Source organism: Mauremys mutica, chromosome 2 (genome assembly GCF_020497125.1).
Source record: "Mauremys mutica isolate MM-2020 ecotype Southern chromosome 2, ASM2049712v1, whole genome shotgun sequence".
NCBI lineage: Eukaryota > Metazoa > Chordata > Testudines > Geoemydidae > Mauremys > Mauremys mutica.
The window spans coordinates 253,296,349-253,316,135 of NC_059073.1; the positions used below are offsets into that span (position 1 = coordinate 253,296,349).

General features: G+C 45.0%; 1 protein-coding gene across 2 annotated transcripts in view; it reads left to right on the forward strand.

Annotated features, from left to right (window-relative positions):
- STEAP4 (STEAP4 metalloreductase) overlaps positions 1–19,458 on the forward strand; it is a 38,072-nt gene extending 18,614 nt beyond the window's left edge. For both annotated transcript variants that reach the window (XM_045003919.1, XM_045003920.1), the window contains exons 2-5: positions 11,010–11,467; positions 13,628–14,155; positions 15,128–15,292; positions 18,282–19,458. In XM_045003919.1, the coding sequence (XP_044859854.1) occupies positions 11,012–11,467; positions 13,628–14,155; positions 15,128–15,292; positions 18,282–18,551 (1,419 nt within the window). In that variant the 5' untranslated portion in view covers positions 11,010–11,011 and the 3' untranslated portion in view covers positions 18,552–19,458. The remainder of the gene's footprint in view (positions 1–11,009; positions 11,468–13,627; positions 14,156–15,127; positions 15,293–18,281) is intronic.
- Positions 19,459–19,787: the final 329 nt, after the last annotated feature.

A 19,787-nucleotide genomic window follows, 5' to 3' on the forward strand; every position in this document is an offset into this window, starting at 1 on the left:
ACAAGGCGCCGGAGCGTGTCCGTTTGCTCCCTCATTAGACCAAGCAGCGTTTGAGTCGCCTGCTGGTCTTCCTGCCGCCACCTATCCTCCCGTTCCAGGTGTGTGCGATGCTGCTGACACAGGCTCTCCCTCGACTGTCTCTGCTCTGCCGCCTCCGCTCTGGAGCTGGCCATCAGTTCCTGGAACATGTCGTCCCTTGTCTTTTTCTTTCGGCGTCTAATCTGAGCCAGCCTCTGCGAGGGGGATGGCGGGGCAGTCCGTGAAGGAGCCGAAGCTGTGTGATGCGAAAAAGTAGGTGATTTCCTTGAACAAATACATGTTTGCCAACAGTAAACACAGTCTAGTCATTTTCAGTTAAGAAGACCAAACAGGGAACCAAGTCTCAGGAGATCTCGGAACTAGTCCGAGATTTCGGACTACGCTCTCATTGGCGGCGCGATTGCACTGGATAGCGCACAAGCGAGGAGAGACAGCTGCATCCCTCTTGCACAAAGTCCTGGTAAGCCTTACAGTACAGACTGCTTATCAGATAGTGCTTAGCTGTGCTCTCCTGCTGGAGGCAATGTGCAAAGCAGAAAAGATGAGCGTTATGCGGCATCTCCCGCCAGTGACCGCGAAAGACCCCTGTATGCTTTTCCTCTGAGTCCTGGAACACGTGGCTGTTAAGCGAGGGTCATTCTTATGCAAAGTAAAACTCTGTTAAGCGAGGGTCATTCTTATGCAAAGTAAAACTCTGTTAAGCGAGGGTCATTCTTATGCAAAGTAAAAGTCTACCATGCACAATAGTAACAGTACACTAATTCCACTAATTAGATGCAGCACTTCCACAACGACATCACCCTGAGGCGTGTCAGGCGCACACAGAGAGAGCGGATGTTAATAGAAGCCCTGCACAGACCAGGACCATACGCTGCCATGCTCGTAGAGGCGATGGTCCCCCTCTACCTGAGGATGGCATGGCGCGGAAGAGTGTGCTTCAACGGAGCACCCAATAAAGCACCTCTCCCAAGAAACCTCTTGCTGAGGCTTTTCCAGCTGCTCTCTGAGAGCTTTTTTGAAATATCCCCAGAGGACTATTGCTCCATTGCTGTTTGTGTAGACCTGCTGTTTGTTTAGTTTCATATTTAAAAATGTTTATATAGTATTTCTATTTTTTATATAAATCCCTGTTTCTTAAAAAAATAAATGTTTCCCTGTTTGTAGCACTTACCGCCTGATCCTTCCCCTGATTCCGAGTCCTGGTTAACGGGCGGGGACGGTTGGTAGGGGATCTCTGTGAGGGTGATGAAGAGATCCTGGCTGTCAGGGAAAGCGGGAGTGGGTTCGATGTCGCCTGCGCCGTCCTCTAAAGACCCTTCCTCATCTTCCCCATCGGCGAACAGGGAGGGGGAACTGTCCCGGTACACTATTCCGTCCTCGGAGTCCACCGTCACTGGTGGGGCACTGGTGGCAGACCCACCTAGAATGGCATGCAGTGCCTCGTAGAAGCGGCATGTCTGGGGCTGGGCTCCGGAGCGTCCGTTTGCCGCTCTGACTTTTTGATACCCTTGTCTTAGGTCCTTCACTTTCACGCGGCACTGCATCGCATCCCGGCTGTATCCTTTGTCTTTCATGGCTTTAGAGACCTTCTCGAAGGTCTTCGCGTTCCGCTTGTTGGAGCGCAGCTCCGAGAGCACAGACTCCTCGCCCCACACAGCGATCAGATCCTGGACTTCCCGGTCAGTCCATGCTGGGGACCTCTTTCTATTCTGGGATTGCCCGGACTCCTCTGCTGGAGAGCTCTGCATCGTTGCAGGTGCTGCGGAGCTCGCCCCGATGTGCAACCAGAACGTCAGATTCAAACCGCCCAGACAGGAAAATGAATTCAAATTTTCGCGGGTCATTTCCTGTGTGGCTGGCCAGAGAATCCAAGCTCGGACTGCTGTCCAGAGCGTCAACAGAGTGGTGCACTGTGGGATAGCTCCCGGAGCTGCTAAGTTCGATTAGCATCCACACCAAGCCTAATTCGAGCTAGCAAGTGCGAATTTAGCGTTACTCCACCTGCCGGGGTGGAGTACCAAATTCGAACTAAAGAGCCCTCTAGTTCGAATTAAATGGCTTCCTGGTGTGGACGGTTGAGCGGTTAGTTCGAATTAACGCTGATAAATTCGAATTAAAGTCCTAGTGTAGACCAGGCCTAAGTAAAATTTACTAATCCAAATCCAAAAATCACGCAAAATGACCATGGTTTGGAGTTTCATTACAAAAGGGAAATTGTCCAAGAAAGGCTCACAAACAAAGGCTACAGATCCATCAGAACCTGAAGAGGAATCAACTGTATTTTTCCCCCTCCCTCTCCTATAGCAGGGCTCGGGTCCACTTGCTTTTAGCTATCGCTGTGTGAGGGAGAGTCAGTGGCTTACAATCACTTCCTCTCACATCAATTCTTGGTCTCCCAAAGAAAGTGATGGAAGCCTTTGCCTTTGGAACACTGAGCATTAGACGTGCATAAAGATTCCATTTGCTGCTGCGGATGTCAGGGAACTGGGTGTGGCTCCCTGATGCTCTGCACTAGGGACTTGAAGGTTTCCACTCCCTTTGCACCAGAAGCAGACTGGGGTAGAAAATCTGTCTCAAATGCTGGAAACAATTCTATATTGGTAGAGAATTGGACTGTATAACATCATAGGTTTTGTTCACTGTCTTATGAGACTCTGATTAATATTGTTTAAGTCAAACTGATTCCATTTTAGAGCAGGTTGAAAATGGAAAACCGTTTTTAGTGGGGAAAAAAATTAAAAATTGAAGTCACTTGCATTCTGCAGGTTTAGAAAGAATTGTTTAAAATTTCTAAAAGATTTTGTTCGGAAAAATTCTGTTTTCAATTTTTGGGGGGGTTCTTCACACTTTTCTTTTGCCCCTCTCTCCCTTCATTCCCTTTGGCCACTGAAAAAGGGATGTGTACGAGACAAAGGGTGGAAAGGAAAAAACAAACTGAACACCTTCCCACCCTCCCCGCCCCCCCCCCCCCCCCCCCCCCACACACACACACTTACTTTTCATTTTCTAGTGTGTTTGGTTTGGGGGAGGGATCGAGAGACTGAAATTTTCTGAACAATTATTTTGAAACTTTAAACTACGTTCTCTTTTTTTCCCTTTCCCAATCATTTTAAGGAAAGACACCAAGGGATATTTCACATTAAACTACTTTCCCTGGTGTTCTACACATGATTTTCCTCTGAAGTTTCTTAGAGGAGGGGCAAGCAGACAAGTTATTGAATGACTGAATTGGAATAGGGGGATATATATATGTGTCTAGATTCCAGGAAACAAAAGATTAGATTCCTCAAACACCTGTAAAAGCACCAGCCCATATAAACATAAAAGGAGTGTTTTTAGAACAACCAAATTACATTTTCACATTCATTGGACAAATAGTTATAAGAGAGTGTGAAGCAGCCCAACATAGGGCACAATCCTGCAAAGTACTGAACATCCTCAACTCCCAGAACACTGATTGGGAGACAAGTTCATTATATTCATGTTCTTCTTGCTAAATGAATATTAACAGACCTGAAATGCTGACTATTTTAAAATAGTAGGTAGTACACAGGCTTCCACCTTTCAGAAGATACTGAGCATCTCAGAGGATCAGGTCCTGGCTAACGGCATGAGAATCACTTTAAAATCTCTTCAGTGATTTTGCATCAAACGCAGACTGTAAAACACTGATACTCCGACTGAGACTCGTGAGCCGCAAGTGGCGCTTTAATGTGTCTCCTGCGGCTCTTGGCAGCATGTGATATTAAAATATTGTGTGATTTTATTATTAACCAGTCTCAGTTATTAACCAATCAGGATGCTTTTACTATGTTGTTAACCACTGTAGTTGATGAAATAATAATACTTGGTCAGTTATTTTGCTGTGAGAATAAATGAAACAATGACTTCGAACTCCTGTGGCTCTTTTGGGTAATGTTGATTGCTAATTTGGCTCCTGAACCACTGAGGTCTGAGTATCACTGCTGTAGAACCAGAACAGCATGATAACCCTTTTGTAGCATGAGCTATTTAGCATTAGGTCACAGTGTAACAGAAATCTCTGATAAAATATCTGTAATTTAGTGCTCATTTTTATTTATTTATTTGTATTTTTATATATTTGTAATATATCTTAATGAATAACATTTAGAGGGAAGTAACTAAATCTGTTTCCATGTGATTTTTTTTATAGCTTCCCACTTTGCTGGAGCTATTTCATAAGGCTGCAACTCATTTTAATTGAAAGAGTAATTAAATATGCATATATCCAAACCACACAACTCCAGAATTGTTCAAAAGAGGCTAAATTTAAAGTGTGTATTAATTTTTTCTATCCATTTTTGGAATAAGTAGTAGGATGAAACCTGTGTCATTTAACTGGATATTAATTATGGATATTTTGAAAGATTAAATAATGTGCTATTTCAGAACACTCAGCATTAATATTCCCTTAAACCAGGTGTCGGAAACCTCTGGCACGTGGCTCACCAGGGTAAGCACCCTGGCGGGCTGGGCCGGGCCAGTTTGTTTACCTGCTGCGTTGGCAGGTTCGGCTGATTGCAGCTCCCACTGTCCGTGGTTCACCATCCCAGGCCAATGGGGGCTGCGGGAAGCAGCACAGGGCAAAGGATGTGCTGGTCACGGCTTCCCACCTCCCACATTGGCCTGGAATGGCGAACCGCGGCCAGTGGGAGCCATGATCGGCCGAACCTGCGGACACGGCAGGTAAACAAAATGGCCCGGCCCGCCAGGGTGCTTACCCTGGTGAGCTGCGTGCCAGAGGTTGATGACCCTGCCTTAAACACTAGTGTAAGACTTTATGTTCATCAGCACTTAGGTTTTTTTGTTTCATTTTTTTAGCTAATTACAACTGCATCTACAAGCTCCGACAAAGATCAGAATCACATTGTGCCAGGTGCTGTGCACACATGCAGCATGAGACAGACTCTGCCTTTAAAAACTTAGTCTAATAGACAAGACAGACAAAGGAAGTATTATTCCCATATGATAGCCTGGGAATTGAGGCACAGAGAGTTTACGTGACTTGGCCATGGTCACATAGGAAGTCTGTGACAGAGGTGAGAATTGAACCAAGTCCGAAGTCCTGGGGCTTGGTCCTGGAAGGTACTGAGCATTCCGGCCCTCATCCAGCAAGGCACTTAAGCGAGGAACAATCAGTTACACACATACAAAATGGGAAATGACTGCCTAGGAAGGAGCACTGCAGAAAGGGATCTGGGGGGGTCATACTGGACCACAAGCTAAATATGAGTCAACAGTGTAACACGAGAAGTAATTCCTCCACTTTACTCCATGCTGATTAGGCCTTAACTGGAGTATTGTGGCCAGTTCTGGGCACCACATTTCAGGAAAGATGTGGCCAAATTGGAGAAAGTCCAGAGAAGAGCAACAAACACGATTAAAGGTCTAGAAAACATGACCTATGAGGGAAGATTGAAAAGAACTGGGTTTGCTTAGTCTGGAAAAGAGAAGACTGAGAGGGGACATGATAACAGTTTTCAAGGTACATAAAAGGTTGTTACAACGAGGAAGGAGAAGAATTGGTCTTCTTAACTTCTGAGGATAGGACAAGAAGCAATAGGCTTAAATTGCAGCAAGGGAGGTTTAGGTTAGATATTAGGAAAAACTTCCTAACATTCAGGGCCCTTAAGCACTGGATTAAATTGCCTATGGAGGTTGTGGAGATTTTTAAGAGTAGGTTACACAAACACCTGTCAGGAATGGTCTAGATCATTGGTTCCCAAACTGAGGGGTGTGCTCCCCTGGGGGGAGCATGAAGAAATTCCAAGGGAGGTGCGAGGCTGCCTGGTCCTTGAGCTCCCAGCCGGGGAGGCTAGTCCCTGGCCCCTCCCCTCCTGTCCCCCCTCCCCTGCAGGCATGCCGCCGCATGGGCAGCGCGGCTTGCGCCCACCCACCTCCCAGGCTTTCCAATAAGCCAGTCCTGCTGCTCTGAGCGGCCTGGTAAGGGGGGGGGAAGCGGGGGGAGGGGTTGGATAAGGGGCAGGAGGTCCCGGGGGGCAGTCAGGGGAGCGGGAGCAGTTGGATGGGGCAGAGGTTCTGGAGGTGGTGGTCAGGAGACAGGGGCCGGGGGGGTTGGATAGGGAGTGAGGTCCCAGGGGGATGGTTAGGGATGGGGGGGTCCCGGGAGAGGCAGTCAGGGGACAAGGATTGGGGGGGGGTTGGATGATGGTAAAGGAGAGGTGGGGGGGCATGAGGCATTTCTCAAAAATTAAAAAGGGGGCGTGATGCCGAAAAGTTTGGGAACCACTGGTCTAGATAATACTTAGTCCTGCCATGAGTGCAGGGGACTGGACTAGATGACCTCTCCAGTCATGTAATTCTATGATACTATGTGCTCAACTTTAATCATGTGAATTGTCCCATTAAGTCATGCTTAAAGCAAAGCATATGTCTAAAGCTGTGCTTTATCAGACCAGTGTTTTCAAACACCTCACGGGATTGAACCCTGAGCCACAAGATGATATAGATGTTATGCTTCATGTACAGTCCTTGATATTGATGTTGTATTAAAATACATCAGCTGATGTAGTAAAGTATATTAGTAGGGATTACAGCTAGAGCTGTGGGAAACTCACTAGGTCTTTTTGTCATGGATTCTGTCAGACACTTGTTAGTTTTGATTTTCACGCATTCATACCCACTGAGTTGCAGCCTGAGTTTTAATTTTGAACCAAAAATGCACATAGGAAAGCCAAAACTCAGAAGAAAATCATCATTGCCTGTAGGTTTCTGAGGGTTTGAGATACCCAGATGACTTATCACAGAAGATTCATTACAAATCATAAACCCAGAGGTGAAAGTAGGCCGGTATGGGCCTTTCTGACGTACCGGTAAGAAGAGACTGCCGGTACCGGCCTGCGGCAGCGCTTTAACATCACTGCTCCTTCCTCCCCGCCCCCCACCCAGGGCCACCGACAGGTAGGCACCCTACCGGCAGGGCCACCGACAGGGAGTGAGGGGGGGCAAAAGGGGCAGCTTTCCCCAGGGCCTGGTGATTTAAAAGGGCCTGGGGCTCCCAGTTGCCTCTATCATGGCAGCAGCCGGAGCGCCAGGCCATTTAAATCATCACCAGAGCCCTGGGCAGCACGGGCTGGGGGATGCTGACCCTCAGCCCCGCACTTTTCACCCAGACCCCACCCCTTCCAGGGGCCCAGAGCCGGGCCCCTGTACTGGTAAGTAATTTATCTTACTTTCACCCCTGCATAAACCTCAGTCTAGAAAAAAAAAATCAAGCCAATTCAGCAACAGCAGGAAATTTTACTGAATTTTGCCAAAAAGCTTGGGGGAATAATAGGACTGAAAAGGGGTTAGATGGAAGTCAACTCATTTCATTTCCATATTTGTTCTTTTAACTAGGCAAGTTACAGATGGCTTGTAGTTTCAAAGCCAACTTTTTCCATATCACTTAGTACAGTGCTGTGTTCTTGGATTATGTGTTTCAGGAACAAATGTTAAACTACACAAAGTTACCAAACAAGATTTTACAATGTACGATATCTATGAAGACATTAACTACTGATTAATTTATCTCTGGTATTTGTGTGTCATTAAATCACAATGGTGATGGTAATAAGCACCATCATCTTTCATTATGTCTGACACCCAGTACTTCCTAACAAACAATGCTGAATTCTCCTTACTTTATTCATGCAAGTGGCCTCACTGCATGGCATGGGACTAGTTGTGAGAATTTGGCCTATCAGCTCTAAGGGCCCAATCCTACAAGGTACTAACAACCTCAACTTCAGCTTAACTAGGAACTGAAGATGCTCAGAACCCTATAGGAGGCTGTCAACGCCTTGTTGAATAGGGCCCTAAATAGTAGAGCAAAGAAAAAAAATTCTTCTGCAGACTTCTCTCTAGGGAAGAGGAATGGAGAGTTCTAGAAAGGGATGAAAGAGAGAAGAGCCCAGTGTGCTATAGAGGAAAAAGCATACAGCCAGCCCTCCTTAAAGGCATTTTTGAGACCTGAGCCTGCCGCCACTGAAGTGAAAGACAGAATTCCCATTGACTTCATTAGGAGCAGGATGGGCCCTGAAATACAGTCATTTAATCATCATTGCTCTCTGACACAAGCCAGTGCAATGTTTATAAGCCTATAAATACCTCTTATACTTTCAGCTCCTACAAAACAGTTTATTACCATTATACTATACCATAGCCAGCCCGTGTGTGATTACTGTCACCCTGAAGAGTTGTAAAAGACTATGTTATCTGTCCTTTGTTTCAGATGTGGGTGAATTCAGTTATGTAATCTCTCCTTCTCCAGTTCTCAAGAATCATATGGCAAGGCCTATATGAGGAACATTTAGTTTTGTGAGTGCTTGGCCTGTAATTGGAGGCATATAAACAGAAAATATTTAAGGTCTCTAGAGGTCAGAACATTGCTTGCAGGATCATCTGAGCAAGTGCTTACCCCCAAACAATCATCAGCGAATTAAATATTTGGTATTCTATTTTAACGAACACTGGAGACACTTTGTAGATTTGTTTCTTATTGCTGTAGCTTTCATTAAATAAAATGTTTATAATATTAATTAATTCTGCACGTCACATAGAAACAGCCATTTGATTTCTATTCAAATCTCAGTTAGGAGAGGACATGACTGCCACACAGTTCACTCAGTGCCAGCTTTCTGACTTCTTAAGGTTGGAGGCCCTGGAAGATTTGGGTGGGATACTGCCATATTTCAAACAAAGTCAATCCTCCAGTGTATAGTACAGAATATGTTAAAAAAAGGAATGTTACATCTTACTATGTAGTGGCTCAGAGATATTAATCAGTATTACACATGCTGCTATTCTGCTTTGAAATATATGAATATCCACAAGAGGGAATTCTACAGCCTTCCTCCCATTTGCGTCTCTGTAAAGGGGTTCACTCATCACAGTTGCACCTCCTTAGTGGTATCTAGGAATTAGCTTTCACCGTGTCTTGTACCCCCTTCTGTCAGTTGCTCATATTGTGGCTCCTCTTTCTCTCTGTGACCCAGGGTACTCTCCTCTTTGTGACTTGTCCCTCCAGCCAGGTCACTATATAGTCCTCCCCTTCCAAGGTAACAAAGTCCCATCAGACAAGCTGTCCAGATGCCACCTCAGTCTTCCATTTCACATCGCCAGGTCCTGTGCCATGTTCCCAGTGGCTGGTAGGGGAACCCAGGCCCTCCTTCTACACTGGGTTCCAGCTCAGGAACAGTATAACCAGCAGCCATGGTCTGTGCAGTCCCACTCCTTGCTGCTGTTTCCCTGGGCTTCTTCCAACCCAGGCTTTCTTCCTCGTAACTTCTCTGGGTAGACCTTTCTTCCAGGGCTAGGATCAAGGGCCTATTCTCCCCCCTGGGTATCCTCTTCACCACCTCTCTGTACCCAGGGAGTGACTGAAAACTCCCTCCCTTTAGCCCTCTTCTGCTCTCATCTTCCTGGCTTTATGCTAACCAGCCTGCTCCTGCCCAGCTGGGCTTCATGATCCGTTAAGCCTGGCTCTCCTTCCAGGTGCAGCCAGGTACCATAACTGACCTCTCAGGCTCACATTAACCCTTTCAGGGCCTGTGGGGTACACACCTCTTCACAGTCTCCCAGGACATCAGCAAACCCAACAGAGAGTGATTTTTAAACATGTTCAAAGGAAGCACAATGTAGTATCACATGACAGAGCACACAAATAGTAGCTTCTTAGAACTTTCTACTTATGGGTCCCTTTGAATAGGTTTCCTTTGTATAGTATGTATAGATACATAGAGAAAGGATGGTGGTGTGTTAGGACACTACCAGGGACTCAGGAGGCCTGGCGTCAATTCCCTACACTGCCATAGACTTCTTGCATGACCTTGGGCAATTCGCTTCGTCTCTCTGTGCCTCAGTCCACCATCAGTAAAATGAGAATAATAATCCTTTCTTATCTCACAGGTGTGTTGAGAGGATACATGACTGTAGGCTCTTTGGGGCAAGGACTGTCTTTTTGTCCTGTATTTGTACAACATCTAACACAATGGGGTCCTGGTCACCGGGGACCTTAGGTGATACCACAATGCAAATAAAGAATAAAGATAAAAAAAAGATTGTGAGGCACTTAGATATTACAGTGAAGTGGGTCATATAAGTACCTACTTGATCAATATTTATTTATACATTGCTTATAATAGAATAGGATAGCTCAGTGGTTTGAGCATTGGCCTGCTAAACCCAGGGTTTTGAGTTCAATCCTTGAGGGAGCCACTTACAGATCTAAGGCAAAAATTGGTCCTGCTAGTGAAGGCAGAGAGCTGGACTTGATGACCTTTCAAGGTCCGTTCTAGGAGATTGGTATATCTCCAATTATTACCTTTTTTTTACCTTTAATCATTATAAGCAAAGGAAATACACTCTAGTAGCCCAGTACCTGAGTAGTCCCTTCTACTGGGGTTCTTTCCCAATAAAACACATTGGCATTGAAGAGCAATAACAATAAAACCCTGAGTAGGGCAGGTGAGCTCCCAGCTTGCTCCTTTTGAAATGTCTTTTCTTTGAGTTTTCCTGCAAAGAGCCTCCAGGTTCTGATTTCTCTTGGTGAGTTCCCCTTTAACTTATTTCTGTCAACAAAGTAAGCAGAAATGACCCAGAAACATGGGGCAAATACTATTCCTTCTTCTCTCTATATCCTGCCCCTTCTCCCCCTTTTCCCCTCAGAGAAGAGAACTGAAACAGTTCTTCCGCATCTAGAGTCTGCATCTATCAGCTGGGGGAAAGGTAGGGCGCTATGAGCCCATGGAGAGAAATTAACTTTACTTTTCTTTATAAAACGGCACAGTAAGTCCTCTGACAATGTGTGTTAATTATTAGACTTTCCTGATAAATGGTCCAAGAAACAAAGAGAACGTTAATATATATTTTGGTATAATCAAAGCACCATGCTAGTTTGTCCTTTTCAAAGTATTCCTGTTTTGTTTTTCCCTATTACTGTTTTTTAGATATGGAGAAAAATTCTTCCAACATGATCCCTCTTACTGAAAACTCTCCTCATAAAAAAGAGATGGTGTGTATTTTTGGAACAGGAGATTTTGGAAGATCTCTGGGGTATAAAATGCTCCAGTGTGGCTACTCAATAGTGTTCGGAAGCCGAAATGCACAGACTTCCAGTCTGATTCCCAAAGGCACAGAGGTGCTGAGCCACAGAGAAGCTGCACAGAAGGCTGACATTATTATTGTAGCAATTCAGAGACAACATTACAACTTTCTCACAGAGTTAACTGAAGTTCTTCATGGAAAAGTATTGGTGGATGTAAGCAACAACCTCAAAATAAACCAATATCCTGAATCCAATGCTGAATACCTTGCTCAACTGGTGCCAGGCGCTAAGGTAGTGAAAGCATTTAACACCGTGTCAGCATGGGCCTTGCAGTCAGGCACGTTGGATGCAAGCAGACAGGTAAGATGAAAGAACAAGAGTTTCTTGTAAATTATATCAGATGGCAATTTCTGAACAGTACAGCAAAATACATGTAAATAAAGAGAAAAGTATCAGACAAGGTTCAGATGCAACTTTCATTATGATTCCCTGTGTTCAGTCAAATAACTAAGCTAAAAAAATCCTTTCATGCTCAAATATGATTGTTTGATCTTAGCCTAGAAATAAATCTCTATCCCCAACATTTAAAAAACATTGATTTTCCCTGCCTTTTGATCGTTACCCCCCCTCATGTCCCTCACCCCCAAACTGCAGGAAGGTGTTAACAGAGATCAGAGAAGGGAACTGCTGTTATGTATCTACAGTGTTGGGAGGATTTTAAAATCATCTAAAAATGTTTGTAAGTTACAAAAGTAAGCAAGAGGAACTTTAAAAAGAGGTATGAAATGAGGATTGTAGGAAGCTGAAGATGGGAAAGACTAAGGAAAGGAATTGAGAAGAAAGAACCAAAGAATCAAGAGAAGAGGAAAAGAAGAGAGGAAGAAGCATAATGAGGGAACTTGGACAAAGCAGGAGGAGAACTGAGACAGAAAGGAATGTAGGGAGGAGAAGAAATATCAAGTTGTGTAAATCACGCTTCCATTCTGGCTACTTTCAGGTAGTGGATACATGTGGAAGCAGATATGTCCCTTCCCACAGAGTTCAGAAGCAAGGTTGGACTTATCCAGAGTTCAGAAGTGTTGGGGGGATGAGCAGGGGGCAAGAAGGGCATGGAGATTCTGATACTTAGGCAGCTTGGGATGGCTGGAGGAACTATGAAGTTTGTTAGCCATCTTCATGGTTCTCTGACCCTTGGTCCACTGCGTGCAGGGCTAGGCCTGAGAAGCAGCTTATTGCAACTTCAGGGGTTACTTTAAGCTGCTTCAGGTGCAACTGTCCCCAAGGGACTGCTCTCGCAGCCAGGAACCATCAGAGTTCCCTTACGCCGTGTGCTGCCTCAACTGGTCACTTAAGCCATCATTAAACCTGCTTTGTGCTGCCAGGGCAGAGCCAAGGAGCTGGTGACTTGTACGCCTGTCCAGGCTGATCTCTACACAGATGTAGCTCCCTTCAGGCCGCACTATGGTCAGAAGCTCCAAAAATCCCCATTATTGTGGGTCTAAATGAGAGCAAGTTGCCTTTTTTCTCCAGACTCCAAGATGAGTACTGTCTTTCCCAAAACACCCTCCTCCCTCTCCCCTGCTCACTCCCGACATCCTTCTGGCTGCCCTGTGCATATGATAATTGGCTGGTGAGGGTGCGCTTTTCTATTACCCTGCATACCCATATGAGAGAGGCTCCCTCCACATTGTTCTCAGAATCCTTAAAGAGAAATATTTTATTTTAAATGACAGGTGATCTATATTCCTATTACCTGTATCCCGATTGCTCTGGGACCCTTGGGAATCACTGTTTTATATGTGTGGTGCAAAAATGGAAGATTGTGACCATTTATATAAAATCCTCGAGAACTCTTTACCAGTAAGATGCAATTGTGTTTACAAATTGCTTGACAGAGTTGTCTTCCAAAGCATGTGCTAAAATCAAACAGTTCTAGCTGAATATCATTGTTAAGTGTATTATAATTTGCTATTTTCATATATATGATTGTTTTACTTTAAACCTCCCACCTCCCCAGTGAAAAGGTTTTACTTCTGATTCTAATTCTCAGTAGCGGAGCATGTTATTGTTTGACCCCTGCATCAAAGGCTACATCTTCACTACCGGCCGTATCGGCGGGTAGCAATCGATTTCTTGGGGATCGATATATCGTGTCTCATCTAGACACGATATATTGATCCCCGAACTCTCCTGTCGACTCCGGAACTCCACCAACGTGAACAGCGGTAGCGGAGTCAACAGGGGGAGCCGCGGATGTCGATCCCGCGCCGTGAGGACAGTAGGTAACTCGATCTAAGATACTTCGACTTCAGCTACGCTATTCACGTAGCTGAAGTTGCGTATCTTAGATCGATCCCCCCTCCTAGTGTAGACCAGCCCAAACACTGGCAAGAAAGCCAATGATTTCTAGAAAGTTTGGAAATACAATCAACTTTAAGGTCTTATTTTATACCCATACAGGTCAACAGTAAAATCTGTCCCAAAGATTTATCACAATAAAGCCCATTCTTTTTGTTGCAGGTGTTTGTCTGTGGAGATGACAACAAAGCCAAACAAATGGTGATGGATATTGTTCGGACTCTTGGTCTTACACCATTGGATCAAGGCTCTCTCTTGGCAGCCAGAGAGATAGAAAATTACCCACTGCAGCTCTTTCCAATGTGGAAGTTTCCCATCTACTTGGCTATTGGCCTAAGTGCATTTTTTTTCTTCTACAGTTTGATTCGTGATGTAATCTACCCCTACGTCCATGAAAACAAAGACTTATCATTTTTTATTGTAATTTCCATTCCAAATCGGGTTTGCCCCATAGTGGCACTCATCCTTCTTGCTTTGGTTTACCTTCCTGGTATAATTGCTGCAATTCTCCAGTTACACAGAGGAACAAAATACAGTCGTTTCCCAGACTGGCTGGACAAATGGATGCTTTGTAGGAAACAGCTTGGATTAGTAGCCTTGGTTTTTGCTTTTCTGCATGTTTTGTACACGCTTGTTATCCCTATTCGCTACTATGTAAGATGGAGATTAAATGTTTATGTCATATCTCAGGTAAGTTTCCGTTCATTGCTCCCCCCAACCCCAACTTATGTATGCTACTGTTTTGTAGGTTGAGTTTCAGAATTTGATGTCAAAAGTTATATTTGTATTGATTTTATGCCATTGAATTGCTTTGTATGGTTGGTGCTTCCTCTAGGCATCTGTATTTCCAAAGATCACTGGTGCTGTAGTTAAATGGGGGACTTCTGATCTCAATCTTCCTTCTGGCTAGTGTAGTGATTAACAACAGGTGTAGAAAAATATTAATTATAAATAATTTTGATGTACATGTTCCACATTTCTGCATACCCCTTTGAGAGTGGCACATTTACTGACATGCAGAAAGCCAGGCTTTATTTTTTAAAATAACCACATTCCCGCAGTCATCAGAATGTATGTTCACATTACAAAGCTTTATTAATGCTACACTAAGATTGTATGCAACACTGTATCTGCTGCCTCTGAGCAGCAGCGGCTCCAGGCACCAGCGCTCCAAGTGCATGCCTGGGACGGCAAGCCGTGGGGGGCGGCCTGCCAGTCCCTGCGAGGGCGGCAGTCAGGCAGCCTTTGGCGGCTTGCCTGTGGGAGGTCTGCCAGTCCCGCGGATTTGGCGGCGGGTACGCCGAAGCTGTGGGACCAGTGGACCTCCCGCAGGCATGCCACTGAATCCGCAGGACCAGGGACCTCCCCGCAACCACAGCGTGCTGCCGAAGGCAGCCTGCCTGCTATGTTTGGGGTGGCAAAAAAGCTAGAGCCGCCCCTGCCTCTGAGTGGCACATGCCATGGAAGGCCCTGCATACTGGCAGTTCAGAACACCCCACTCTGCTCAGGAGACAAGCTGGTCTTCTGTTTCAGATTGTTTTAATCTATTTACAAAAACCTTTTCAGTCCACCTTAAAGGAAACCTCATGTTAAAGGGCATTTTTCTGTCCATTGGAGCTGCAGCTACTGCACTATTAAAGTATATGTGATATTTTTCTTCAGATAAAGGACAACAGAACAGATCCATTTAACAACACTAACGGCTGGATTAGTGACTCTTACCTGGCTTTAGGAATCCTGGGATTTTTTCTGTTTGTCTTGCTGGGAATAACTTCCTTGCCCTCTGTCAGCAACAGCGTCAACTGGAGAGAATTTCGATTTGTACAGGTGAGAAATATACCTTCTTTCAACTAAAAAACTAAGTTCATGTCCTTTCTCTCTGCTACATTCCCTGCACTCTTCTGTCAACTTTCGTGTTTCCCTGGTAGCTCATGATGGTGGCACTGTGGTCACCACCTACATAAAGTAAAATTAGGAAAACTGAACTTCCAAACAACAAATGAAAAGTTGCAATGATAAATTTGTTGCTTTCAGAAGATGATTGTAGAAAAGAGAGTGATCAGTTACATTGAGTAAACCTCTGAAATATTCAGCCACTGATTAAAAACCCATGTTCTTTCACTAATTATTTTGATTCGAAGTATTTACTCCAGGTTGACATTTCAGTTAACATTAGTCTGGAAATTCACTGTGTTGAATAAATTGACAGTTATCGTCACTGTGACGTGCCAACAATATTCAGACAACATACAAGCAACTATACTGCCACTTTTTAACGTTTCATAAATGAAAAGTCAATATTAACAATCCATTTTCCTCTCTCAGCACTGGAAAAATGTGGTGATTTTCTAAGTGATTGTCATAAAATGATGCACTCTATCTGGCAGAAGGTAGCTTTTCTTTAGACTCTCCATATAAGCAACACAGCCTTCCCCCCATCTTTGTGAGACCATAAGCATCTCTTAAAAGGAATTGTGCAAAACATGCCCCATCCCCCAGAACAAGAGATTGGCTGAAAATCAGAAGTATTAGCCAAAAATATGTTCATATGGGTGAGGGTGAGAGAGTTAGCGCATATTTCATTGTCGCATTTGCCTCATTTTCAAACACAGCAATTGGACATCAAGACTTACATATTAGTAGTGGTGCTATTGTACATCTGTAAAGGAATGCAGTGTATGATTAAAGGGTACTGTTCCTTTAAGGGGACAGGCTGGAGCCCAAAGCGTGGGAATAATGAAAGAGGCCCTGGCAGGAACAGGAAGCATGGGGTGTCAGGCAGAGGTGAAAGTAAGCCGGTGTGGTCTGCTATGGAGTACTGGCAAGAGCCAGTACGCCATGCTGGACTGCATCGACTTCCATGGTGGGGAAATCCCTTTAAATCCCGGCCGCGGCTCTGGCGGCCGGGCTGTGGCCGGGATTTAAAGGGCTCAGAGCTCTGCATGGCTGCGGGCAGCCCAGAGCCCTTTAAATCCCGGCTGCGGCTCCGGCAGCAAGGCTGGGGCCGGGATTTAAAGGGCTCAGAGCTCCCCGCGGCTGCGGGCAGCCCAGAGCTCTTTGAATCCCGGCCACGGCTCTGGTGGCCGAGCAGGGGCCAGGATTTAAAGGGCTCCGGGCTTCCCTCAGCGGCAGGAGCTCTGGGCCCTTTAAATCCCTGCCCCAGCCCTGCAAAGCTCGGGGTTCCCCCTGGCGGCCAGAGCCCTGGGCCCTTTAATTTGCCCCTGAGCCCCAGGGAGCTCCCAGCCACCTTTGCAGCTGGGAGCCCCTGGTTGATTTAAAGGCTCTGGGTCTCCCAGCCACAGCTGGTTCCCCAGGGCCTTTAAATCTTGAGAGGCCACGCCCCTTCCGGATGAGGCCACGCCCCCCTCTGGACTCCGGCAGTACCGGTAAATCCTGTAAGTTACTTTCACCCCTGGTGTCAGGTAGGCTTAAGTGAATGACAGTTGCTCTAATAGGCACTAGGAGAGAGACTTGGAATGGATTCAGAGACTTGGGTGTGGACTTTAAGTTTGGGCAGCTTGAACCAGGGCCTGACGAGCTATTTGTTGTAATGGTTCCTGGGCTGAAGCCTTTTTAAAAGGGGACATGGTATTTTGTTTTAAAAAAAGTTTGCTTCTTCTTGCCTAGGCTGTTAAACTGAAATCTACTGCTGCCCTGCTTGGGGCAATCAAGGTAGGGCACTCCAGCAGAGTTGCGCTGGGCTGCAAGGGGGTGCTCATCGACTGCCTGCACCTTTACAGCATCCTAGTCAGATGAGACGTTTATGTTCAAATTATGGAAGATAATTTAAGGCTACAAAATGGTTATAACTATAAACTGTCAAATGGTTAGTTCACTGAGGTGGTCAGCGATGGGAAACTTTTTTGAGCACAAAGTATCAACGTTTAGTTTTGTATAATGCCATCAAGTGCCAACCTTAGCCAGGCTGAAACTGCCCCTGCTCATGTGCACTTGTTCTTTCTGCCTCCTCTTCAGCCCCTTTATGCTTCTGCTCCATCTTTGACCCTTTCCCTCTCCCTGTGTTTGAATTCTCTTTGAATTCAGTCTGTCAATGGCACTCATCTGGCACTTGACCGCATTATCTGCCCCTACTGCTTGTCCCACCTACAAAGGTGTGGGCCATCCACACTGCTAGTTCTACCTCACCAGATATCAGGGAGCCAGCGGGGCATGTCACAGCTTGTTTGGCTGCATTAGCAGCCATCCCTGCTGCTACAAATCCTGCCTCCCCACTCCGTGTTGGACACCTATAGGGAGCCTGCCTTTCCTCTAGTGAGTCACCTGTTCTAAGGTCCAGCTCATGTGCAAGCACAACTGGTAAACCCATGGCACATGATATCATGTGGGTATAAATAGTACAACCCTGGTGAGAATGCAACACTGATAACTGTTAGCACTTGATTCATAGGAAGCATTGCAGCCACTGGTTGGCTTCAATGCACCCATTCTGGGCTATGGGGGAGGGAAGTCTACTGTCGAGAAAGCTTTGGTGTATTGAAGAAACTCAGATGATATGAAAACTCTTGTTGGACTATCATTATGGCCTCTAAAGAGCTAGGGGCTCTGAATTAATTTTCACCAATTTTCATGAAAATTACAACCAGATGGACGTAGATGTGACCTGGCAAAAATTATCAGAATTGCCAAGCAAACACTTTGAGAAGTAAAAAGCTTTGGTTAAGAATATAAAGCAATTTCACCTAGACAGTCTCAGTTCATTTCCAATTTTGGTTATATCCCAATAGTTTATAAATAGCATTTACTGTTAAGTTTATTTTACAATCTTAACTGATGCTCTTTTTTTCCCTCCCAATAGTCCAAACTGGGATACCTGACACTGATTTTGTGCACTGCACATACACTGGTCTATGGTGGGAAGAGATTCTTGAACCCTTCAATGTACAGATGGTATCTTCCTGCAGCATATATGCTTTCTCTCATTGTTCCTTGCATTGTCCTGGCCATTAAATTTGTTCTGATATTCCCGTGTATAGACCGACCACTCACACAAATTCGACAGGGCTGGGAGAGGAACTCCAAAGGTTCAAAACAATCATACTACAATGATAGCAAATCAGCAGTATAATCACTTAGTAAACACCCAATCTGTATATCATTGCAATGTCTCAAAAACTTCAACTTTTATATTAATGTCCTTTCCCAGTTTTATCTGCAGGAAAAGGCAAAAAGGAGGAAACTTTGCCAGGCCCAAGCAATTTATCAATATAAAAAATGACCCAGGGCCAATCTTAAACACAAATAAAGCCAGAAGCCACTGGGAATGCTCTGTGACCCAAGAGCTGGCTTCATCTCCCTCTCATTCATACTATAAACTCACCGCTAGTCTGCCCTTCCCACTCTCTTGGCATCAAGACAGGAGGAAGAAACTCTGTCTGATTTCCCTCCTTTTTTTAGTATGGAATCCCACTCTGGATAGGGCACCACCAATTGTTAGGCTGGCCCTGCCTGGACCATAGGCAAAGAGGAGCTCAGCTCTTTGATGGCTTTGCTTGCTCTCCATTAACCTCTGTTTCAGTAGAGGTCTATAGCTACACCCTATGTATACCTTAGATAACTGGCCATGGTTTGGTTTGTATACAGAAATTTTATTGTCGGAAGTGGTTGGGCCAGTGGTCCTTGCCACACTGGACTACCGCAAACTCAGGCATCAGGCTGCTGGGAAGTGGGGAGGAAAGAGACTTTCCAAAATCATTTGGTAAGGAAAGTGGTGCAAGGAAAAGAAAGACCTTGGTTATGGTGGTTACAAATGTGTGCTTCTCCATCTAGTGCAAATGAAGAGTGACCAGTGATTGAGATTGTGATTATGCTGCATTCTCAAGTTAAATCAATTAGTCATTTTGCTTAATATGAATTTGTGGCCAAATTTGTTTAGTCTATGCTTGTAATGAGTTATAATCACTGATGTAATATGCTGTTTTATTGGAATTTTGTGTTATAAGTTCAATAAAGATGAGCTCTTTTGCTTTCCAGAATCTTGGGGTTCTATATGACCAAGTGTTGCTCAGCAGCAGTTATACTGTGCATATTTCAGCGGCAATGAAGCAAATCCTTAAAATAATTGATGTCTGAGAGTCATGTTGGGGATCCTGTAATGCAGAAGGACTGTAAGTCCTCTATAGATTTATGCTTAGCCACCAAGTCACCTGTGAGTACCCATGCTGCTGATAAACAGGGAGCAGATGGTGAATGATGACTTTGTGCTAGAATTGGGGTGACTAGAGAAACCACCAGATCTCTTTGCAGTGGGAGGGGAAAGAAAAGAATGAATAATGGGTTTTAACAGGAACAGACTTGCTCACCA